The 20,732-nt window shown below is 29.7% G+C and overlaps 3 protein-coding genes across 4 annotated transcripts; 1 reads left to right on the top strand and 2 right to left on the bottom strand.

Moving 5' to 3' along the window:
* The first annotated feature begins 2,692 nt into the window (after positions 1–2,692).
* On the top strand, positions 2,693–4,137 carry LOC124499901 (ADP-sugar pyrophosphatase). Its single transcript, XM_047063899.2, has 2 exons — positions 2,693–3,343; positions 3,443–4,137. The coding sequence occupies exons 1-2, from the start codon at positions 2,851–2,853 to the stop codon at positions 3,757–3,759; spliced, it is 810 nt and encodes a 269-aa protein (XP_046919855.1). The 5' UTR covers positions 2,693–2,850; the 3' UTR covers positions 3,760–4,137.
* LOC124499885 (uncharacterized) lies at positions 4,053–5,845 on the bottom strand. The gene is made up of 4 exons (XM_047063876.2): positions 4,910–5,845; positions 4,765–4,831; positions 4,648–4,703; positions 4,053–4,579 (listed from the first exon to the last, which is right to left on the bottom strand). The coding sequence occupies exons 1-4, from the start codon at positions 5,773–5,775 to the stop codon at positions 4,129–4,131; spliced, it is 1,440 nt and encodes a 479-aa protein (XP_046919832.2). The 5' UTR covers positions 5,776–5,845; the 3' UTR covers positions 4,053–4,128.
* Positions 5,846–7,058: 1,213 nt separating this feature from the next.
* On the bottom strand, positions 7,059–20,384 carry LOC124499849 (uncharacterized). Of its 2 annotated transcripts, none has more exons than XM_075731434.1 (11): positions 19,722–20,384; positions 15,012–16,780; positions 11,710–14,760; positions 8,981–11,653; positions 8,820–8,915; positions 8,638–8,748; positions 8,331–8,566; positions 8,058–8,255; positions 7,784–7,970; positions 7,481–7,730; positions 7,059–7,415 (listed from the first exon to the last, which is right to left on the bottom strand). In XM_075731434.1, the coding sequence occupies exons 2-11, from the start codon at positions 16,699–16,701 to the stop codon at positions 7,364–7,366; spliced, it is 8,544 nt and encodes a 2,847-aa protein (XP_075587549.1). In that variant the 5' UTR covers positions 16,702–16,780; positions 19,722–20,384; the 3' UTR covers positions 7,059–7,363. The 2 variants fall into 2 exon arrangements, with proteins under 2 accessions (XP_075587549.1, XP_075587550.1); XM_075731435.1 differs by having other exon boundaries at positions 15,012–16,712; positions 19,722–19,803.
* Between the last annotated feature and the right edge of the window lie 348 nt (positions 20,385–20,732).

Consider the following 20,732-nt stretch of genomic DNA (forward strand, 5'->3'; position numbering starts at 1 on the left):
ACCATCTTCAATTCATATGTAGAATATTCTACAAAATTATAGAATTGTAGTGTTTTTTTTTCTGGCATCCATCCCAATAAATGAACTTTAATTTTTTTTTACTGCATTTTGATTCGTTTGTAATGGTTATGGTTTATGGTTTACAGGAAAAAAGATTTATTCAAGAGTTCAATGATTTTTTTAATTTAAAATTCATTTCTTGGAAATTCCATAAAAGATTCAATTATTCTCATCCAAGTGCATGTGTTTGTGCGTGTGTGTGTGCGCGTGTTTTGAATGTCTTTGACCTTTTTTTGTTGTTTGTCACCACTTTATTCGTTAGTCATGTAAGAATTCATTGAAATTTACGTTTCCGTCTTGCGTTTGAATCAATGATCGCTCACTCATAACAAAATAAAATTCATTTTTTTTCTCGTAACAAACTTTATTGATGATGAAAACAAATGATGATGTTGTTGTCATGATTGAATGAGTCATTGTGGCTGAGAAAATATCGAAATTTTTTTTTTTTTTTTTTGAAGTTGAGCAATTTTTCTGAACAAAAAAATTTATCGATTTCAAATTGATAATTGATAAAATTGTATAAATAGATTTTTGATCTGCAGTAAAAAAAAACCCGCTCAAATGTATACGTGTATAATATACGGTATATGGAATTGACGATGATGATGATGATGATGATCAATGCCACAAATCACGTTGATGATAATTAGATGAATATAATAATGACGAGTGACAAAAAAAAAACGCAAATTTCTTCTGCCCTTTATTTTCATATTTGTTTTTTTTTGTTGTCCTGCAAATTTCGGCAATCAATTGATGATGTGTGTGACTTTAATCGATCGGTATAGAAATCAAAGATCAAATTGTAATGGAATCACTCCATAATGTAGTGGAATCAAAAATAAAAAAAAATGTCATCATATTTTTTTCGAAGTTATTTGTTTACTAAGATTTTTTTTTAAATAACAAATTGCAATGAATTACGTAGGTTTTTTTGTTTCACTAAGTTTGGAAAACGTGACATTTGTTCGTAATCATGTACATTCATTCATTCATTCATTCGATTTGATTTTAATCGATCAGATCATTGGCGCCATATTTTATTTTCCATGTGAATCGGATGAAAATATTACACACACACACACGCACGCACACACACAAACGCAAAGATTTCGATCGGATGACAGTAAGAAAACAAAAATCGGCGTCATTGATGATTAATGTAAACTAATAATAATTATGGTGATAGATAGATAGAAAAAAAACATGATGAATGTACTTGGTACTCATCATCATCATCATTGTTCTATTTTTTTTTCTTATAGCGAATTTTGTTTTTTTTACATGTTGTTTTCAAATGAATCTGGATTGCAGCAATGAGAAAAAAATTTCATATTTTTTTGTTGTCGAAAAACAATGATAATAATCGATCGGATGAGTTGATCAAATTAATCGTCTGACAATTTGTCATTGGATTTTATGTGCATATACATGTATGTGCATCGATATTGAATATTGAATGCCAAATCCATGGCATTCAATATCGCGTTTCCATATATTCTTATGGATATATCTCTCCTCTTGCAGGTACACACAAAATCAGTTACAGACAAAATAGATATAAAGGGTCAATGTCGGTCAACAACATCTTAATTGACTGATTCAATTTGTCATCAAAATCAAAAAATCATTCATTAAAATCAATTTTTAAAAAGTCAAAATAGCCATCCACGAGTGTTTTTTTTCACTATCAGTTTTCTTCAAAATCATAATTCCCTCGTTTTTTTTCTGTGTTCAATTGAAGAATATTCTGTTCCGTTTTAATTAACAAATTCTGTTATTACTTATTATTTTCAAACCAAAAAAAAGAACGTTCAATTCTGATCAAACAATCATTATCGATTATCGGTTGAATATTGATGAGCAGAGGAAAAAAGATTTTTTTTTCATTTTATTGGCTCCATTTTTTTTTGGTGATGTGCCTAATCAAAAAAGAAAATCAATGTTTGTTGGTGGAAATTCAGTAGTAGATTTTTTTTTTCATTTCTCTGGTTCCATAGTTTGTTTTTTTTCTGGTTATCAAAAATTTTGTTTTTTTTTCATTGATTGATATTATTTTATCGAAAATTAAGCTTTTTTTCTCTACATCTACCAATGGGCACAAACACACCCATTTGATTGTAATCATACAGGCATACACACATATATGTATGGGAAACAAAAAACAGGCATTGATTTTTTTTTGGTGATTCGTTCAATGAATGACGATGATGATGAGGAGAAAGAAAACAAAAAAACAAAAAATAAAATCTCAAGAAATTTGCAGATAGATAAAATTTGATTTTGAAATGAAACGAACAAAAAAAAAAAAAAAGAGAAGCCAGAAATCCAAATCATCAATGATTGACAAACAAACAAACAAACAAACAAACATTCAATAATATGATGATGATGATGATAATGCTTTGCAATACGAACAAATAACGTATAATCGAGAATTGTTTCAAAGTTCAAGTATTTTCTCTAAAACAGAACATCATTAATAAGCAACTAGCAACTAGTAGCTGATAACAAGTGTTTTTTTTCAAATTTCATAATGATGAGAATTAAATTTCTGATTTTTTTTCTCGTTATTAGCATAGATCGATATTTTTTTTTGGGTATAAAAACCATTTGATCATCAAATAATCGTCATATGTTGAAAAACTAAAGTTTTTTTTCAAACTCAACACAACTACAACGACGACGAATTTGATTCAAGTTTAATTTTTTTTTCTTCTTCTTTTGCAATTGACGATCATCATCAATCAATCATCATCGAATTTTTTTTTTTTTTTTTGAATAAAAATGCTCAACGTTGAAACAGTGAGAAAAATTTCACCAACATCGATGGAATCGATTCATCCATCATTACGTAAAAATAGCAGTACAATTAAACCAGTAAAAGAAGAGGTGTTGTATCTAAGTAAATCGATACAATTGACTGAATACACGTTTGAAGATGAAAATGGTAAAGCTAAATCTGCTGAAGTAATTCATAAACGTTATATGGTCGGTGTCAATAACAATAACAACAACAACAACAACAGTAACGATGTACAAGAAGATACAATATTAAGTATTGCAATATTAAAAAGACATTGTCTATGCGATTGTTTGATACTTGTACGACAATATCGTCCTACATTGAAATCGTATGCATTGGAATTTCCAGCACGTATTATTGAACAACGTTATAGCGATAAAAGTGGTGATGAAGCAGCTAAAGAGATTGAAGAAAATACTGGCTATGGATCGACTAAAATTAAATATATTACACCACAAACAGCTACTGATCCAGGTATGTAATTAATGTAATCAAATTTTTTTTTTGTTACAACAAAACACATGCAATAGAGCAAAAATTTTTTGTAATTTTTCTTTCTTTATTCATATACAGAACTATGCGATAGTAAAGTGAAACTTGTATCCATGATAATCGATGGTGATGATCCGATTAAAAATAATTTTTTTCATGCAAACAATCCTAAAAATCAAGATCAACAACAGAATGGCAACGATAATGATAATGATAATGATAATGATATTGAAATCATATTATTACCAATCAATGGACTATTGGATCGTTTGAATGAATATTGTAAAAATGGTACCATTGTTGATTCACGTGTGTATGCATTTGCAATTGGATTGAAAAAAGGTGAAAAATTAAGTGAAAATGTTTCGAAACCAGAAAATATTGAGATCGCCATCTAAATGAAATGCTAAACACTATGGACCAAAAATTTTTATTTCCACAAATTCAGTTAGATACAACAACAACAACAACAACATAGAAAATGAACCAAAATAAATCCGATCAACTTTAACTTTTGGCGGAATTTTTTATTTTTTATTTTTTTTTTTTTTTTGCTTATTCTTTGATGGAATTTAAAATTTCAAATTGGCTTCATTTTTTTTCTTTCAATTCATTCATTTTATTCACTGCTTTGTTTTTTTCTTAAAAAATAGTAATCGGATAATCTTGGTTTTTTTTTCTTGAAAATTCATTTTTTCTTTCTTTCTTTCTCTTTTTTTTTCACACGAATAATTTTTTTTTTTTTTTTGATGCGAATAAAATTCCAGTTAAATATATGGCCATATTCGTTTTTTACCATGATCATTTTGTTGCTTGTTGCAATCAATTTGGTTTTCATTACAATCGTTATTATTATTGCTACTGGTTACTGAAAATTCATTTATATTGAAACTAAAATATGATTTTGTACGTCTTAGATGATTTTTAAAATTATTCCGTAGTTGTTGTTGTTGATAATAATAATATTGATGATGATGATGATGATGATGATAGGTATTCATTTGAGCCATGCCATTGTAATAATAATATTGATGATGATGATTATGATGTGGATAATATCCATGATGATATTTGTTGGAAAATTTTGATTTTCTTTGTAAAATTTTCCTGCCATTTGTTGCATTATCGTTGTTACCATGTTCATCACAATCATCATCGGATTGTTGTTGTTGTTGTTGAATGTCCAAACATTGACAATTAATATTACGTTCACGACAGCTAGAAAAAAAATGTGTGGCAATTTTTTTTCAGAAATCAAATCAAATTCCAATTGTAAACACACATACCTTGAACAGCTAAAATGATGATGGCCACGAATAAGTTCGGAAAATAATGTCAGACTCTGAATATTTGAAACAAAAAAAAAATTTTTTTGGACTTTATCACATTATTGATTTACGAACCTTTTTAATGTCCTGAATACATGCCACATGTTTACCAGGATGTTTACAAACTTTGATAATTTTTTTCCTGATTTATAAATAGAATAGAATATAAAAATATGAACAAAAATCAGATTCAATTGAACATACGACAAGATATACTTACATTAATTTGTTAGAATTTTCTTGTATCGAAGATAATGGTTGCTTTTTTGCATCAATTGTTGTTGTTGTCTGAATCACTTGTGATGTTGGTGCCGATATCGATGATGTAGAATCTGATGATGATGATGATGATGATGAACAATCAGAATGATGACCATCATTCACTATGGTTGTAACAGCGTTTTCAATTGTAGCTTGAAAAATTTTTTCTAGAATTTCATAAACAGTTTCATCTAATTGTATTGGTGGATCACCATCATCAACATATTGGTCATCATTAATTGTTGTTGTCGTTGTTGTTGTTGTTGTTGACATTGCCATTTGTGAAAGAGATTTTTTAATTTTCGATACTTTTGGTTCGACGGTAATTTTTTCATGAAATTTAACTTTTTTCTCCATAACAATACCATTTTCATTGGGCAATACTTTTGGCATTGAACGTATCCATTGTGAAACTTTTTCAATCTGTCCATCACGATCGATACACCATTTGGATGGTGATGGTGAAAAATGTTTTTGTCGAAAAATAAATTCTTTTGTTTGTTTTAAATCTTTTTTAATAAATTTCTGACTAATTATTTCATGCATTGAACGGACAAAAAATTGTGACAGATTACAACGTACACCAGCTAAACCATTATAACTATCAGCTGTTGATGTTGTTGTAGAATTTTTGTTTTCAATAATTTTATCATCATCATCATCATCATCAACATCATTTTTCAGGCAATTTTCTACGATTTCTTCATTACAATCAACTGTAATTTTGTCATCATTGTCATTGTTATATTGATCATCATCAATGGCCAATTGAATGTTGCCATTATTATTCGGCTGATCCAGTACAAAAAATTCAATGAAACTCATCACTACCGGTTATCGTTAATACATTCTTTTGATGATTGATAAATCAATTGATGATTGATGTTGATCGAGTGAAATGATGGAAAAGATGGAAACAAAAATGACCAAAAACGGAAATATTGAAAACACAGACACGAAACAAAACAAAATAAAAAAAATTTTTCATCAAACAATCACTGTTATGTCAGATGAATGAATGTAACCATTTTTTTTTTCGTATCGTTTGATTGATTTTCAAGATGATCATGTCTGATCATTTTGTGTCTATTTGGGATTTGGATTTATATATATAAAAAAAAAATTGAATTTTCATTATCTTTGGGTGCTATAATAATATAACTAAATAAAATAAATCGCTATATACTAAATGGTGGTTCATTCACATCGTATACTCTTCTCACCAATTATCATCATCATCGTATTAAAAAAAAAAAAAATGAGAAGCTAGTTTCGACATATAATACTTTCGCTTTAATCATTTTATCTCTTTACAATCTTTATAATAAACACACCAGAAAGATATTGATAGATTTCTTTCTTCATCATCATCATATGAAAAAAAAACATCATAAATACGTTTGAATGTCCACAATAAACATACCACACACAAACACACACACACACACACACACATACACATTGTACTATGGCGAGGAGATTTTCAGTGAAAAAAAAACCAGGTAAACCACAAATAGATTGGTTAAATAAATATAAAAAATAATTCACATGATGATGATTAAAACAAGATGAACGAGGCCACTAAAAAAAAAACGGGAAAAAAATTTTTGAACAAATCGACAAATTGAATAACAGTAAATATTAGTTGATAATTTTGTATTTTCAACCAAAAAAAAAAAATAAAATAAAATAAAAACCCGAGAAAGTAAACGAGTAAATTCAATATATTTAAAAACGAACAGAAAAAAAATTTCCTCTTATCAGTGGACAGTAATCGGAAAAAAATGAAAAATTTTCAGTACCAACAGCAACAGTAAAACTGAAGTTTTTTTTTTCGTTTTTGCTGTGAAACAAAATTAACTCACGGTTGGATTGATCATTTTGCAGCTGTTTCTTCGGAAGAGAAAAAAAACTTTCCATTCAAATTCAATTTGTTTGAAACAGAAATTTTTTTTTTAAGAAAAAAAATCAATTACCATTTGTGACATTTTTCCTTTTCACATGAACAATCTTAGATCATCGCTGAATGATGAAAATTTCAGTAATTGGATAAAATTTCATGAAAGTGAAAATCTAACAAAAAAAAAAAAAAAACAATCATCATCATCAATGAAAACATCAAGATTTTATTTCTGAAAAAATAACATTATTATTATCAATGATGATGATGATGATTATATAATAAAATGATGACAACAACAACAATAATAATAATGATATAATAATTCCATAGAGAATAATAATTAGAATTGAGAAGAAAAAATGGAATTCTTGTACATTTGTATGAATGTATGCATGTGTGTGTATCGGTGTGTGTGTATGTGTGGCTGGTGTAGATAAGATTAAAATAAATTTTTTTTTTCTTTTTGATAGCAGAAACTAAATAATTTGATAGAATCAATTGAATAATAATTTATTTAAGACGAATCCAACGATCAATAGAATATTCCAGTGCATATGTCCAACTAAATGGATGATAAATAAAAAAAAAGGATTAGTATCAAGAGAACACACACAAACACATACATACCGTTTACGATCAGATTCAGAATCAGCACATAACCAAATATGTCTATATTTTGAATCACTTGGTACAATTTCAAATATATGTTGTCGAGATTCGGCCGTAATTGATGATTGTTGTAATTGTTGTGTTTGATTAATTAATTGTTGAGGCGTTGGTGGTGGTGCCGGTGGTAATGATTGTTGCTGTTGTTGTTGTTTATCTAAATTGAATGTGACATTTGCCTGAACACGATAACCATGAAGAAAAAATAGACCTGAAAAAAAATTGTCATATGAAAATAGGACAAACAATAAATTCACCACAAACCTAATGCAGTAGTTGAATTTGCATCAGCATAAAAATAAAGACATGCATCTTTCAATACAAAATATCGTTGTTTCCAATTTTTTTTCATTTGATTGAATTTCCAAAGAAAACCATAACAATCTGGATTGATAAAATTCAATGGATTACGATGTATATTGTGTAGAGTGTTTTCAATGAATGCGTCGCTCTAATTTTTTTTTTTTTTTTTTTGGAATAAAAATGATAATAAATGTGAAAAAAATGGATCCATCACTTTTTTTTGCATACTACATACATTACTGTATTGGATAGAATTTTGATTCAATGCTTTCACCCATTGTATGGCTGTTGCATGATCAATAGCCGCCAGATATTTACATCTTGTTGTTTTATATCCAACTAAACGAAATAAATGTTCTTGACCAAATAGACATTCATTTACCATTCCAGCACAGTATCCTTGTAATGAAATGGCTCCAATTGGTTCCAATGACTATACAGTTGTAGGCAAAATTCACAGATCATTTCATCAATTCATTTATACATGAAGAAGAAAAAAATAACTCACTTTTGGATTACGATACCAATAAAGACAAGCATCAGATTTTAGTACAAACCAACGTCGTCTCCATAACTTTGGATTGGTCATTTTATCACGGCTAGTACTACATTTTTCGGCCAATTTATCAATATATCGACTTAAATAGCCATTGATTATCACTTTAGGCTCATTTTCACTTGCTTGTGTTGTTTCAGCTTTTAATGCGGCCGCTGTACTTGCAACTTCTAATTTTAATGAATGTCCTGATAAAATATTTAAATAAAAAAATGTTAAAAGGTGAAATTTTTTTTTTATCCAATCCATCAAAATATACCATGATGAGCCATGCGAACCACTTCTGAATGTGATGAATCCAACACTGTATGACCATTGACAGCAACAATTATATCACCCACTTCTAAACCTTTATGTTGTGCAGATGTTCCTTTTTTTGGGGGGGGAAAGACATAATTTTAACATTCTGTAGAACAGAAAAAAAATGATGATGATATTTACCTTTTTCAACAGCCGATACAACTACAGGACGGTTACCATGAATACGGAATCCAAATTCATTATTATCACGTGTCAATGTTAGACATTTATCTATGGCTGATGATTTTAAAAAAATTTTCAATTTAATAATTCAACAATAACATATTCATTGTGTTACATACTAAATGTTTGATCCAAAATTCTACGATATAATTCAATTGATGCTTTACGATGTATTAATCGATGTGTTACAGTTTCATAACGTTGACGAAAATTCTTTTCCGATGCTGTACTTTCTTCTGATTCTGATCGTGTTGTTGAAATTGTATCCGTTGTTGTTGATGATGAATTCGTATTATTATTATTATTATTATTATTACGATCACTTCCATTATTTAAATCACTACCGGAATTTGTTGTTGATAATCGAAATTGTTTACGATTTATATCACATCTAGAATATTTTTGTGATGAACAATTCAATATAGCACGATTAAGATTATTCCAAATATTTAGCTCTTCTTTACGTCCAATATATATCCATAATGATGATCGATAACTTTCAGAATGAACACCAATATCATTCTCTTCATCATCAACATCAAAATAAACATCTTCAACAGTGAATGATTTTCGTGATAATTGTGGCATTCCTCGTCGTTTGAATCTACTTGTTGTCGGAATTATTGGCACAAGATTTGGTGGCATTGTTGATTCACCACAATGGCTACATGTGAAATGATGTTGACTACAAGGTGATCGTTGTCTAGACTGTTGTTGTGCAGGTATTTGATCCTTTAATTGGTTTTGTGGTTGTTGTTGTTGTTGCTCATGATGAACTTCTTGTAATTTATTTTGTAGACCAATCGTTCCAGTTATTGCATTATTATTAACACCAAGATTACGAGTTAATGAACGAGCACGTGCCTGTGTAATAATCTCATTTTGATTACTGGATGTACGTATACTATTACTAGGTACGGTAATGTCATTATGACGATTATGATGATGTAAACAAACTGAATGTTTTGATGAACTTGTTGTCGAAAATCGGTGATGACTACCCGATCCAACTGGATGACGATGATGATGATGATGATGACGATGATAACATCGTGAACAACAATGTTGATTCGTTGTTGATGGATGATGCTGCTGACGATTATTGCCAGATTGATTGGCAAATACAACATTTGATGTTTGTCGTTGTCCAGCGACGCTAACGCCAGCTATTGGTGGCGGTTGTGATTGACCACGTTTATTATGTTTCAATATCGATGTAAGTTCAGAATTGGTCCCGATAATCAAATTTTTATTATCGGGTGTCGTCATTGAACTACATTCCGAATATGTAGCCGAATTATTATGTGAAACATATGTCTGTCTTGTTGTTTCTTGTTGTTGTTGTTGTTGTTGTTGTTGTTGATCATTTTTCGATTGAATTTTCAATATTTTTTCTGTAGCAATTTGATTATTCGGATGTTTATCCGATAAAATCCTTTGTTCAATTTCTTTCATTTTTCTATCGAATTTTTGTCGAGCATTCATGTTCATATTATCATCATTATCATCATTATTATTATTGGTACTATTATTATCAATACTTGGTAAGCCTGATCCATCACTAGAATCATTGGTTGCTAAGGATGTTAACAATGCTATTCGTTCATCACGTAATTCTGTACGTTCTTCATCATCATGTACAATATTACGAGACGTGTCAAGAATATCTCTAGAACTATCATCCATTGTTATCAATTGAAATGTTGTCGATGTATGGCAAGTGGTTGGAGCATCGTCCATCAATGTATTATGTGAAACAATGTTACCATGTTGTTGTTGTTGATGATGATAGCGTTTACCATGTCGATGATGATGATGATGATGGTGATGATAATGGCCATTGTCATTTAATAGTTCAGCAGCTTTTACACGTTCTAATTCTTTACTTTCTTCTTGTAAAACTGCTTCTAAACTCAGATCACGTTCTTCAAGTAATTCGGATTTATCGCCACTACTATCCAATCGACATAAAGTTTGAATCAGATCACCTGAACCTGTGGCTAAATGTTTATCATCATCATCATCTTCTTCATCATCGACAACAGCATTAATATTTTTATTATCAACAATTAATCGTCGATTTTGAGCAGATCTAGATGATAGTGGTTGAGGTAATAATGGCTGTGATTGTTGCTGTTGTTGAGCATTATTTGCAGCACCAGATTCTTGATCACCTTTAGAATCTTCATCAATAACAGATAAACTTTGATTATTTAAATTTTCAAATGTTAATGATTCATCTTCATCTAATTCAGAATTTTGATTCTGTAATGAAAATTCTGATCTTTCAACATCACGTTCAGTAGCTTGTGATGATTGTTCAAACAAATCAGTTGTATTACAATATTGTTGTTGATGTTGTTGTTGTCCAATCTGATGATTATGAGTATTGTTATTTAGATTAATATTGCCCGAATTTTGCTGCTGTTGATGTAAATTAGCCATCGATGAATGTTGTTGTTGTTGTTGTTGCTGCTGCTGCTGCTGTTGATGATGATGATGATGATGATGACCTGTCAATGAAATTTCTTTTGCTTGTGATGATTGAAGTCGTTGTCGTTGTTTTTGTTTCCATTGTCTATTGATTTCCAATTCATGTTCAGATGATGTGGCCATTTTCTGACTTGCTGATTGTTCATCATGTACATTGGTCGATATCACACGATTTGTTGATTCTTCATATTGTGAATCAAGAATTTTTTGATATTTACCAAAAAAATTATCCGTACATGTATAATCGTCATCTGGATTTTTTTCTTCATCATCATCTTCATCTTCATGTGATGATTTATCTGTATGAAAAAAAAGAAAATGAAAAATCAAGCAAACAAAAATTCATCTTTAATACCTTGTGATTGACTACTACTCGATGTTGTTGTGGCAGTTTTCATATTTTTATTACCATTTCTTTCCATTGCTTTACGTTGTCTTTGTTCAAAACGAACACGTAAAAAATTTGGATTTTCACCACCAATTTGTTTAGCCACAGCAATATGATTAATGTTACAAGGCATTGATTGATAATTTTGATCATTCGATGATGATTGGCCATGAACAAATTCCGATATTGATAATACAGTTGCTGGTTCACTTTTACCAATACGATTATTATCAATTAATGGTTGTTCACCATCGATCAGATCATTTGAAACTGAATAAAAATTTCTTGATGTTGAACCAGATATTGAATCTGATATAAAATATGAACCATTCAATGTTTCACTTGTTTCATTATTATTATTGGATGTAACATCATCCAACATAAAACTACCTGATGTTGTACTATCTTCAGGTAGATTTTCAATTGAAAATGTTTGTGAATCTTCATCTTCATCGATTGTTGAACTTTTTGTTGAATTTGATTTACAAATATCAACTTGTTGATTATCATCATCATCATCATCATTATCATTTTGTGAACAACTATTACGACTATTATTGGCTGAATCATAAATACTTCGTTGTCGTTGTTGTTTATTAATTTTTTTATTTGTCATTATTTGATTCTTTAATTTTCGATGACATTCATCATCATCATCAGAAGATTGTTCTTTTTGTGATGATAATTTATCTATCGTTTGCATTGGTTCCATTTCGTTCATTGTTTTATTTGATTCATCCAGGTTTTCCATTGAATCAGCTATGGCAATCATTTGATTTAATATTGATTGCCGTAATGATGGTGTCATCAGACGAAATTTTGAAAATTTCGTTGGTTGTTGTTGTTGTTGTTGTTGTGATGTTGATTGCTGTTGAATGGTTGTCGTTGATGATTTTGTTGGTGAATCTTTTCGTTGTGCAAATGTAATAGTGGCTGTTGTTGTTATTTTATCATCAATGAAATCAGTGACTAATAATTTTTTCGTTTTTTTCATTGTATCACATACATTATTATTATTCAAGGCATCAGCAGCAGCAGCAGCAACAACAGAATTATCAAAACATTCGATTTTTGAATTTGTTTGGCCAGCAGTAGCTAATGCCGCTTCCCATAGATCATTACTATCGATATCTGTTGATTTAATTGTTTGATGATTGCCATTAGCATAACTTTCTGGTGTTATATTTAATTCTTCAAATATTTCGGCAGAAAATCTTTTCGTTTTATCTTGTGATATTTGACGAAGTTTACTTTCATTATCATCAATAGATCGTTCATTATTTTCATCATCATCGTAATCACCATCTTTTTGTTGAAATTGTTTTTCAATTACAGTATTTGCAATGGATAAATCAATTGTTGTGGACGGATCTGAACTATAAATATCTTGCACAGGTGTTAAATCACTTGCTGTTCTTGTTGAATCAATTGTATCGTAATGTTTATGTTGTTGTCTATATTGTTGATTGTTTTGTGATAATTGATGATGATCAGAATAACGATCATTTGAATCACGTCTACGTCCAATTGTACTTGATTTAGCGCGTGATAAACGAACACGTTCACCATCATTATTATTTGAATGTTTTGGTGATTTTTTCATCATCATTTCTGGATCATCATCAACTGAACGGAAAAGATTCTCTGGTAATGATTTACTAGTGCCATGTGAAACAACACGTCCAGGTGATGAAGTGATAACTGCTGCTGCTGCTGCTACTGCTACTGCTGCTGTTGTTGTTGTTGTTGTTTCAATATTCAAATTTTGTTCACAAATAACGTTATTATCATCATCATTATCATTATTTATCATTATTGCTTTCGTTGATGATGATCCAACATTTGTTTCTTTATTATTATTGGATCGATATTGATTTGATCCAATACCAACATTGAGTTCATTTGGTCGTTTAATTTTATTTAAAATTATTGAATCATTAAATAATTGTTCATCATCATTATTAATCACATTCATATTATCCATATCATATTCATCATTACCAACATCATCTTCGGTTGTTTCAAATTCAAATTCAAATTTAGCTTTTTCTTCATCATCTTGGCTACTACCTTCAGCCAATGCAAAATCAGCATCCACATGATTATCATGATGATGATGATGATGATGAAAACCGAATTGATTATGTTCAGATCCAGTTGTTTCCATTTCATATACTTCATCATCATCATAATCATCATCATTATCGTCATCGTCATCATCGTCAAAATCTAAAGCATAACCACCCATGAGAATACGACCACCACCACTACTACTACTACCGGATGCAATTAATTTTTGTGGCTGAAATTTACCACTATTCGTTGCTGTTGTTGTTGGTACACTACCACCACCACCACCAGTACATTCTGTACTTGGTCCCGGTTGTTGATAATCAATTGTAAATGGATATGCTGAACCTGAACCGGTACCCTCTGAACTAAATGTTGTTCCAGTTGTTTGAAGAAGTTCACTACAATTAGTCACTGATGTTACCTGTGATGATTGTTCACTTTCTGGTGATATAATCGATAATTGACCCACTAATGCTGGAGATGCTGGTTGTTGTTGTTGTTGTTGTTGTTGTTGTGTTATTTTCATTTGTGATTGTAGCGATTTTTGCTGATGTTGTGAACGTTTTTCTTTTAAATATTGGCAATTATTTTGTCGTAATTGTCGCTGATGATGATGATGATGATGATGTCTACCTTTAATACGAAGTTTTCCATAATCATCATCGGTTTGATCCTCAATTCTTGATGATGATGATGATGGTGCCAATGGTGATGATGATGATGATGATGAAGAGGACGACGACGACGATGATGATGATGAAATAGATAACGACATTACATCACATGGCTGTTGTTGATGATCAACAATATCTTTATCATCAAAACCGGGTGGTGGAGTAGCAATTGTTTCAAATACACTTGGATCAATCAATTGTGTTTCAACTGCCAGATCAGCAATTGCTGAATGTCTACGAATCAATCCAGAATGTAATATCTGTTTGATGTCTATTTGAAAAACAGAACAAAACAAAATAAAAACAAAAAAAAAACGATTGATTAATGGAAAAATCAAATAAAATCAAACAACAATAAACAATCGGGAATTTTTCCTTTGTAGAATTTGTGTTTGATCATCAAAATTTTCTACAAAAACAGCAAAAAAAAATAAAGGTTTTTTCACTTTGTTACCATTGATTTGATGACTTCAATGATGAAATTTCGATTTCAATTTTTATACATTTTTTTTCACTACTTACTTTGACTAGAATAATTAAAACTAGATCTTGATTGTTGTTGTTGTTGTAAATAAAGCTCACTTTCTGAAAATGATTTATGACTTTCACCAAAATATTGTATAGCTTGTAATGAATTAATTGAACAACATTGTGAATAATTATAATTATTATTGTTATTATTATCATCAAATAATGATGATAATGTTGTTGTTATAATTTTTTTCGATTGTGATGATGATGATTGTTGTGATAATAATTGATGATGATGATGATGATGATGATCCAGATTACCATTTACCATTATTGATTGCCATTGTTGTTGTTGTTGTTGTTGTTGTTGATCATCATTAAATTTTGACCATTCTATTGGATCTATTGTTGATAATGGTCCTTCATCATCATCATTTTGTTTATTATTATTATTATTATTATAAATTGTCATCAATCCTGTATTCGGTATAATCAACGTTGTTGTTGGTGTTATTGTTGATGAATCATAAATGATTCCACATTTTGAACATGATCTATTTTGTTGATTTAGATTGGCACTTTTTTTGGCTGATTGTATTATCTTTGAACTTAATTGTTCAGCAAAATCGATGGCTGTCATATTGGATATTATTGTTTTTGTTTTCACTGTTTTACCACTAATATTTTGTCCTATGGTACGTGTAACAATATGTTTTGGTTTTACCGGTATTGGTGGTTTAGTACCAACACCAGTTTTCATTTTTGAATCATCATTCATTATATAATTAATTGTCGATGATTGTGGTGATTTATTACGATTCATTATTAATGATGTACGATTATTGTACGTAACAGATTCTACTGTTGATAATGAATCTTTCCATTGTGAATCATCAATAATTGTTGTACAACATAATAGTATTGTATCACCAGATGTTGCAGTATGTTTTTCATGTAATTCATTTGAATGTTGACAAATTTCATTCGGTGGATGTTTAATATTAAGTCGATGATATGATGCACGTGGTGATAGATTTAAATATGATGGTATTGTACGTATTATAAATTGATGACTCTCTCGACTTGTTGTTGATGATGAATATCTTTGCGATCGTCTTGGTTGATGACGTTGAGCATTAATAATATTCGATGAAGATGACGGTGGTGGTGGTGGCGGTGGAGGAAGTGGTGCAGTACTGAGATGATAATCTTGTATTATATCATTATCGTCATCATAATAATAATCATCACCATAATTAGAATAATCATCATCAATAAAATGATTTACTTTATGTGAACTTGTTGATGATCTTAATGATTTGGATGAACCACCATGATGATGATGATGATGATGATGATTTAAAATTGTTAAATTATCAGCTGTAGCCGATTCTAAACAGCAACCAGTTGGACAGCAACCATCAAATATGGATGCTGTTGAAAGAAATTGATATGAAACGGAACGTCTTGTATTATTATTATTATTATTGGCTGATGTTTGTCGTCTTGTTGTCGATGAATATTGATCATCATAATCATCATCATTGATTAACTGATGATTTGAAAGATGATTGATTGATGTTGCTGTCAATAATTGATTATGATTGGATACAGTATATAATGATGTTGATAATCCTATTGGACCTGTACGTTGTTGTCGATGTTGTTGTTGTTGTTGTAGTTGTTGTTGTTGAAGCTCATTGGTTATTATTGGTTCAGTCTGTGTTGCCTGTGTTCGCATCTTGTGATGATCTTGATGATGATGATGAACAGAATAATAATTTTTAATTTAATCAGAATCGATTGAATACAATGTCAAACTATTTATTATAATTGATTTGAAAAATAGAGAGAATTGAAAAAAAAATCGATTATACACAGATTAATCAAATTGACCAAACAAAACACACACACAACTGGCTAGAATTACTTGAAAGTGAACCAAAAAAAAAACCAAACAACAACAGTAATAATCGTCTATTTTTTTATGGTGATTATTTTTAATCACCATCATCATGATGACAATGTCATATGACCATGGTCATCAAGTAAAATGAAACAACAAACACATAAACCAGAATTTTTATGTGTTTGATTAACGAATAGAAAATAAAAATCGGATAACGGATAAGAACTCGAAATAGAGAGAGAGAGAGAGAGAGGAAAGAAAACACGAGTAATAACAGATGAATAGCAAGAGAAACAAAATTTGAACAAACCACATGACAGCAGCACAAATTCATTTTTTCCATTCATACATACACACACACACACACAAACACAAATTTAATTCAACCAATTTTCTTCATTTGTTCAAATAATTGTTTTTGACTACCGTAAATGAATAATTTTTTCGTTTTTTTTTTCATTTGATTCAATCATTCAACGGAATATGCACAGGAAAAAAAAATATGTTTTTCAAACTTTTTTTTTTCTTCTCTGCTGCTGCTGTTGTTGTTGAATTTCTGGATTTGATTAGTGAAAACACACACTCTCTCACTCTTTATTTGGATGTTAATCGAAAAAATGATGTGTGTGTGTGTGTGGTTTTTTTTCTAGCATCAAATATCAAACACACACACACATCATTTTTTTCGATTGACACATAATCAAATATAGAACGGAATTGATGGAAAAATAATTTTTTTTTGTCGTTTTTCTGTTCATTTTTTTTCTTTAGTTTTCAATCATCTTACATATAATGATGATGATGATGATGATGGTTTTTTTTTCGCAAACAATCAGAATTTTGCCGAAAGTTTTGTTATTGCTCATTTCATTTTTCTCTATAAATTTCACGTTCATTTTGCATCGTGTTTGAATCCAAATTTAAGCTGTCAAAAATTTGGTTCAAATCATATTGATGATGGATGCAATGAATTGAAATGAAAAGAAAATTTATTTCAAAGGAAAAGGAATGAATGAATTAAAAAAAAACATTTGATGACACCGATTTGTACTGAATTTTTTTTTCTGCCATACTGAATGTTTGTAAGAAAAAAATTTTTTTTTTTTTGTTCATCCAAATAGTTTATGTTTTAATGAATATGACAACATGAGCAATGAGAAAAAAAAACATGGCCATAATTTGATAAGATTCCTTTGGGACACAGAATATGTCGTTGTCGTTGTCGTTGTTGTTGTTGTTGTTTTGAAAATAAAAAACATAAACAAACAAACAAACAAAAAATACAAGCAACAAACATGATGCTGTTGTTATGATATGAAATTCATTTTTATAACCAAAAAAAAAAAAAAAAATGAATGCAAAACTCTACCGTTTATTCAAATGGATTTCTTAATTCTGAATGAAAATATTATGGCCATCAAAAATGTTTGAAATTCAACGTACGAATATTCTTCTGGCACACACACACACACACACACACACACACAAATTGTAGTGAACTATATATCGAATGTGTTTCGTAGAATCTGAAAACCGATTCAATAGAATTATGTTTAATCCATATATTTAAATGACGATGACAAGTTGAAATATGTTGACATTTTTTTTTTCAAAAGTCAGCAGATTTGTTCAATATAATAATAATAATAAACCTCTAAAGCTGAACAATTTTTTTCTTTTTATTTCTGTTGAATTATTATTAATATATAACTTTAAGGATAAAATAGTGAATACAGTAATCGGATTATCACCTAAAGATAAATGAAACAAAAATGACAATTCAGATAATAATGATAATAATAAGCTATATATATATGTGTGCGTAGGCAATTCTCTACATAATCGTTAGCTGTCGTCATTAATGATGATGATGATGATGATGATGGTAATTATTATTCAATTCAATTGAAATAATGACAAATTCTTTCACTATGTGTACGAGTGTGCTAGTGTTGGCAGATAATGATGGAAAAAAAACAATCAGCGATCAAGAAATTTTCATTTTTTATTTATGAATCATTTTGTTCATTCATTTGTTTTTTTTTGTTTTTCACTTTTCATTAACTGAAAAAAAAGGAAAAATGGAATGGACAACACACACATGAGAATATTCGACCATGAAGCTAATAATAATAAAGCTCATGATGATGATGACGATAAAGAAAAACGTCAACAGCAACGATGACAATTCACATGAATTAGATTAGAATAAATAAATAATTTTTGATTCAATCGGAATAAATGAATGAATTACAACAAAAACAACAACAACAACAACAACAACGAAGAAAATTTTTTCTCCATTGTCATCGACATGAATTTATCATTATCATTATCATTATGAGCGAAAAGAAAATATGAATAAATCTTATCACTACTCACCAATGAATGAATGAATGAATGAATGAAAGAATTCAAAAATGATAAAAATTCAATCACAAAATAGTTTTGTTTGTTTGCTTTTTCTCTTTCTCTCTCTCTCTCTCTCTCTGAACAGGGGAAAAAAATTCCAATCATCATCATCATCGAACAAACATAAAAAATCAGATATATTTTTTTTGTTCCCATTTGAGAATTACCGGTTGATTTGATTATCATTTGGCATATCATAGCTGAACAACAACGACGAAAATATTTCATCAAATGAGAAAAAAAATTGAATAAGTGCATACTCATTTATTCATTCACATCTTGATTTCTTCATTAAAAGTGATTGGAAATAGAGAGTGGGAGAGTGGGAGAGTGGGAGAGAGAGAGAGAAACAGAGTAGACACAACACTGTATGCAAATCAAACAGAAACAGAATAAAAAATGAGTTCCAGAATAAAAAAAAAAAACAAATTTATTCTTACATTTTTCTGTGTGTTTGTGTGTGTGTGTTTGGAACACATTATATTTCAACAGTGGTAATATGGTTCATGATGATTTTTTTTTGCCACCACTAGTCGGTCCAGCTTCTTCTTTGAAATAGAAGAAACAAGATTTGTACAAACGGAAAAAAAATCGAAAGAACAAAAAAAATTCAATGATTAAAAACAAAAAAAGAAAAAACTGCTTATGATGATGATGATGGAATTACATTGTAATCGAGATTAAATGGATTGGATGTAATGAACTATCGTATAATGATGAATTGGAAAAAAAATCGAAATACAAAAAAAAAACACAACACAACACAAACATTCATGATGAATAGAGAACTTAGTCTAACTGTTTTTTTCTTCTGGTGAACACACACACACACACACAAAAAAAATGATACCAAATATGAAAATGAATTGTGCCCGTTTCAAAAATACAGGAATACTAGAAAGACGGGAATAATAATAATAATACAAAAAAAACTATTCAACAAAACGTAGAAGAATATCTTTATGGTAATGGGTCTAGTGGTGTTGTTGTTGTTGGTGGTGGTGGTGGTGGTGGTGAGAATAGGATCCATACACACACACACACACAGACAGGCAGATAGAAATTGAAGAAAAGATAAAAAAAACCCTGAAAAAAAAGAATCCGACAAAACACATACAAACAAAACATATATACATGAATATGAAAATAGGCAAAGAAGAATAATAAATAAACGATAACGATAGAGAATGAAACCAGAAATTCTTTCACATGCTCAACCAAAAAATTTCCTGGATCGATGCATATATATGTGTGTGTGTGTGTGTGATGTATGTGATATATAATAGTAATTGGATCACCAAAATAAGTGAACCGATTGTACAACAACAACAACATCAACAACAACAATAACAACAACAAAAAAACTTATTTGGAAATTAAAAACAGCGCAAGCGTATATATTTTGTATTTGTCTTTTTAGATGATGATGATGATGATGATGGTCCTAGGGA

Source organism: Dermatophagoides farinae, chromosome 5 (genome assembly GCF_024713945.1).
Source record: "Dermatophagoides farinae isolate YC_2012a chromosome 5, ASM2471394v1, whole genome shotgun sequence".
Taxonomy (NCBI): domain Eukaryota; kingdom Metazoa; phylum Arthropoda; class Arachnida; order Sarcoptiformes; family Pyroglyphidae; genus Dermatophagoides; species Dermatophagoides farinae.

Excerpts from the sequence above, each read along its gene's own strand:
- LOC124499901 (XM_047063899.2), top strand. The coding sequence starts at position 2,851 with ATGCTCAACGTTGAAACAGTGAGAAAAATTTCACCAACATCGATGGAA. Across the intron at positions 3,344-3,442 it reads ACAAACAGCTACTGATCCAG|AACTATGCGATAGTAAAGTG; the intron begins GTATGTAATTAA and ends ATTCATATACAG.
- LOC124499885 (XM_047063876.2), bottom strand. The coding sequence starts at position 5,775 with ATGAGTTTCATTGAATTTTTTGTACTGGATCAGCCGAATAATAATGGC. Across the intron at positions 4,832-4,909 it reads GAAAATTCTAACAAATTAAT|GAAAAAAATTATCAAAGTTT; the intron begins GTAAGTATATCT and ends TTTATAAATCAG. Across the intron at positions 4,704-4,764 it reads GTATTCAGGACATTAAAAAG|AGTCTGACATTATTTTCCGA; the intron begins GTTCGTAAATCA and ends TCAAATATTCAG.
- LOC124499849 (XM_075731434.1), bottom strand. The coding sequence starts at position 16,701 with ATGCGAACACAGGCAACACAGACTGAACCAATAATAACCAATGAGCTT. Across the intron at positions 8,256-8,330 it reads ATTGGTATCGTAATCCAAAA|TCATTGGAACCAATTGGAGC; the intron begins GTGAGTTATTTT and ends ACAACTGTATAG. Across the intron at positions 7,731-7,783 it reads AAATTCAACTACTGCATTAG|GTCTATTTTTTCTTCATGGT; the intron begins GTTTGTGGTGAA and ends ATTTTTTTTCAG.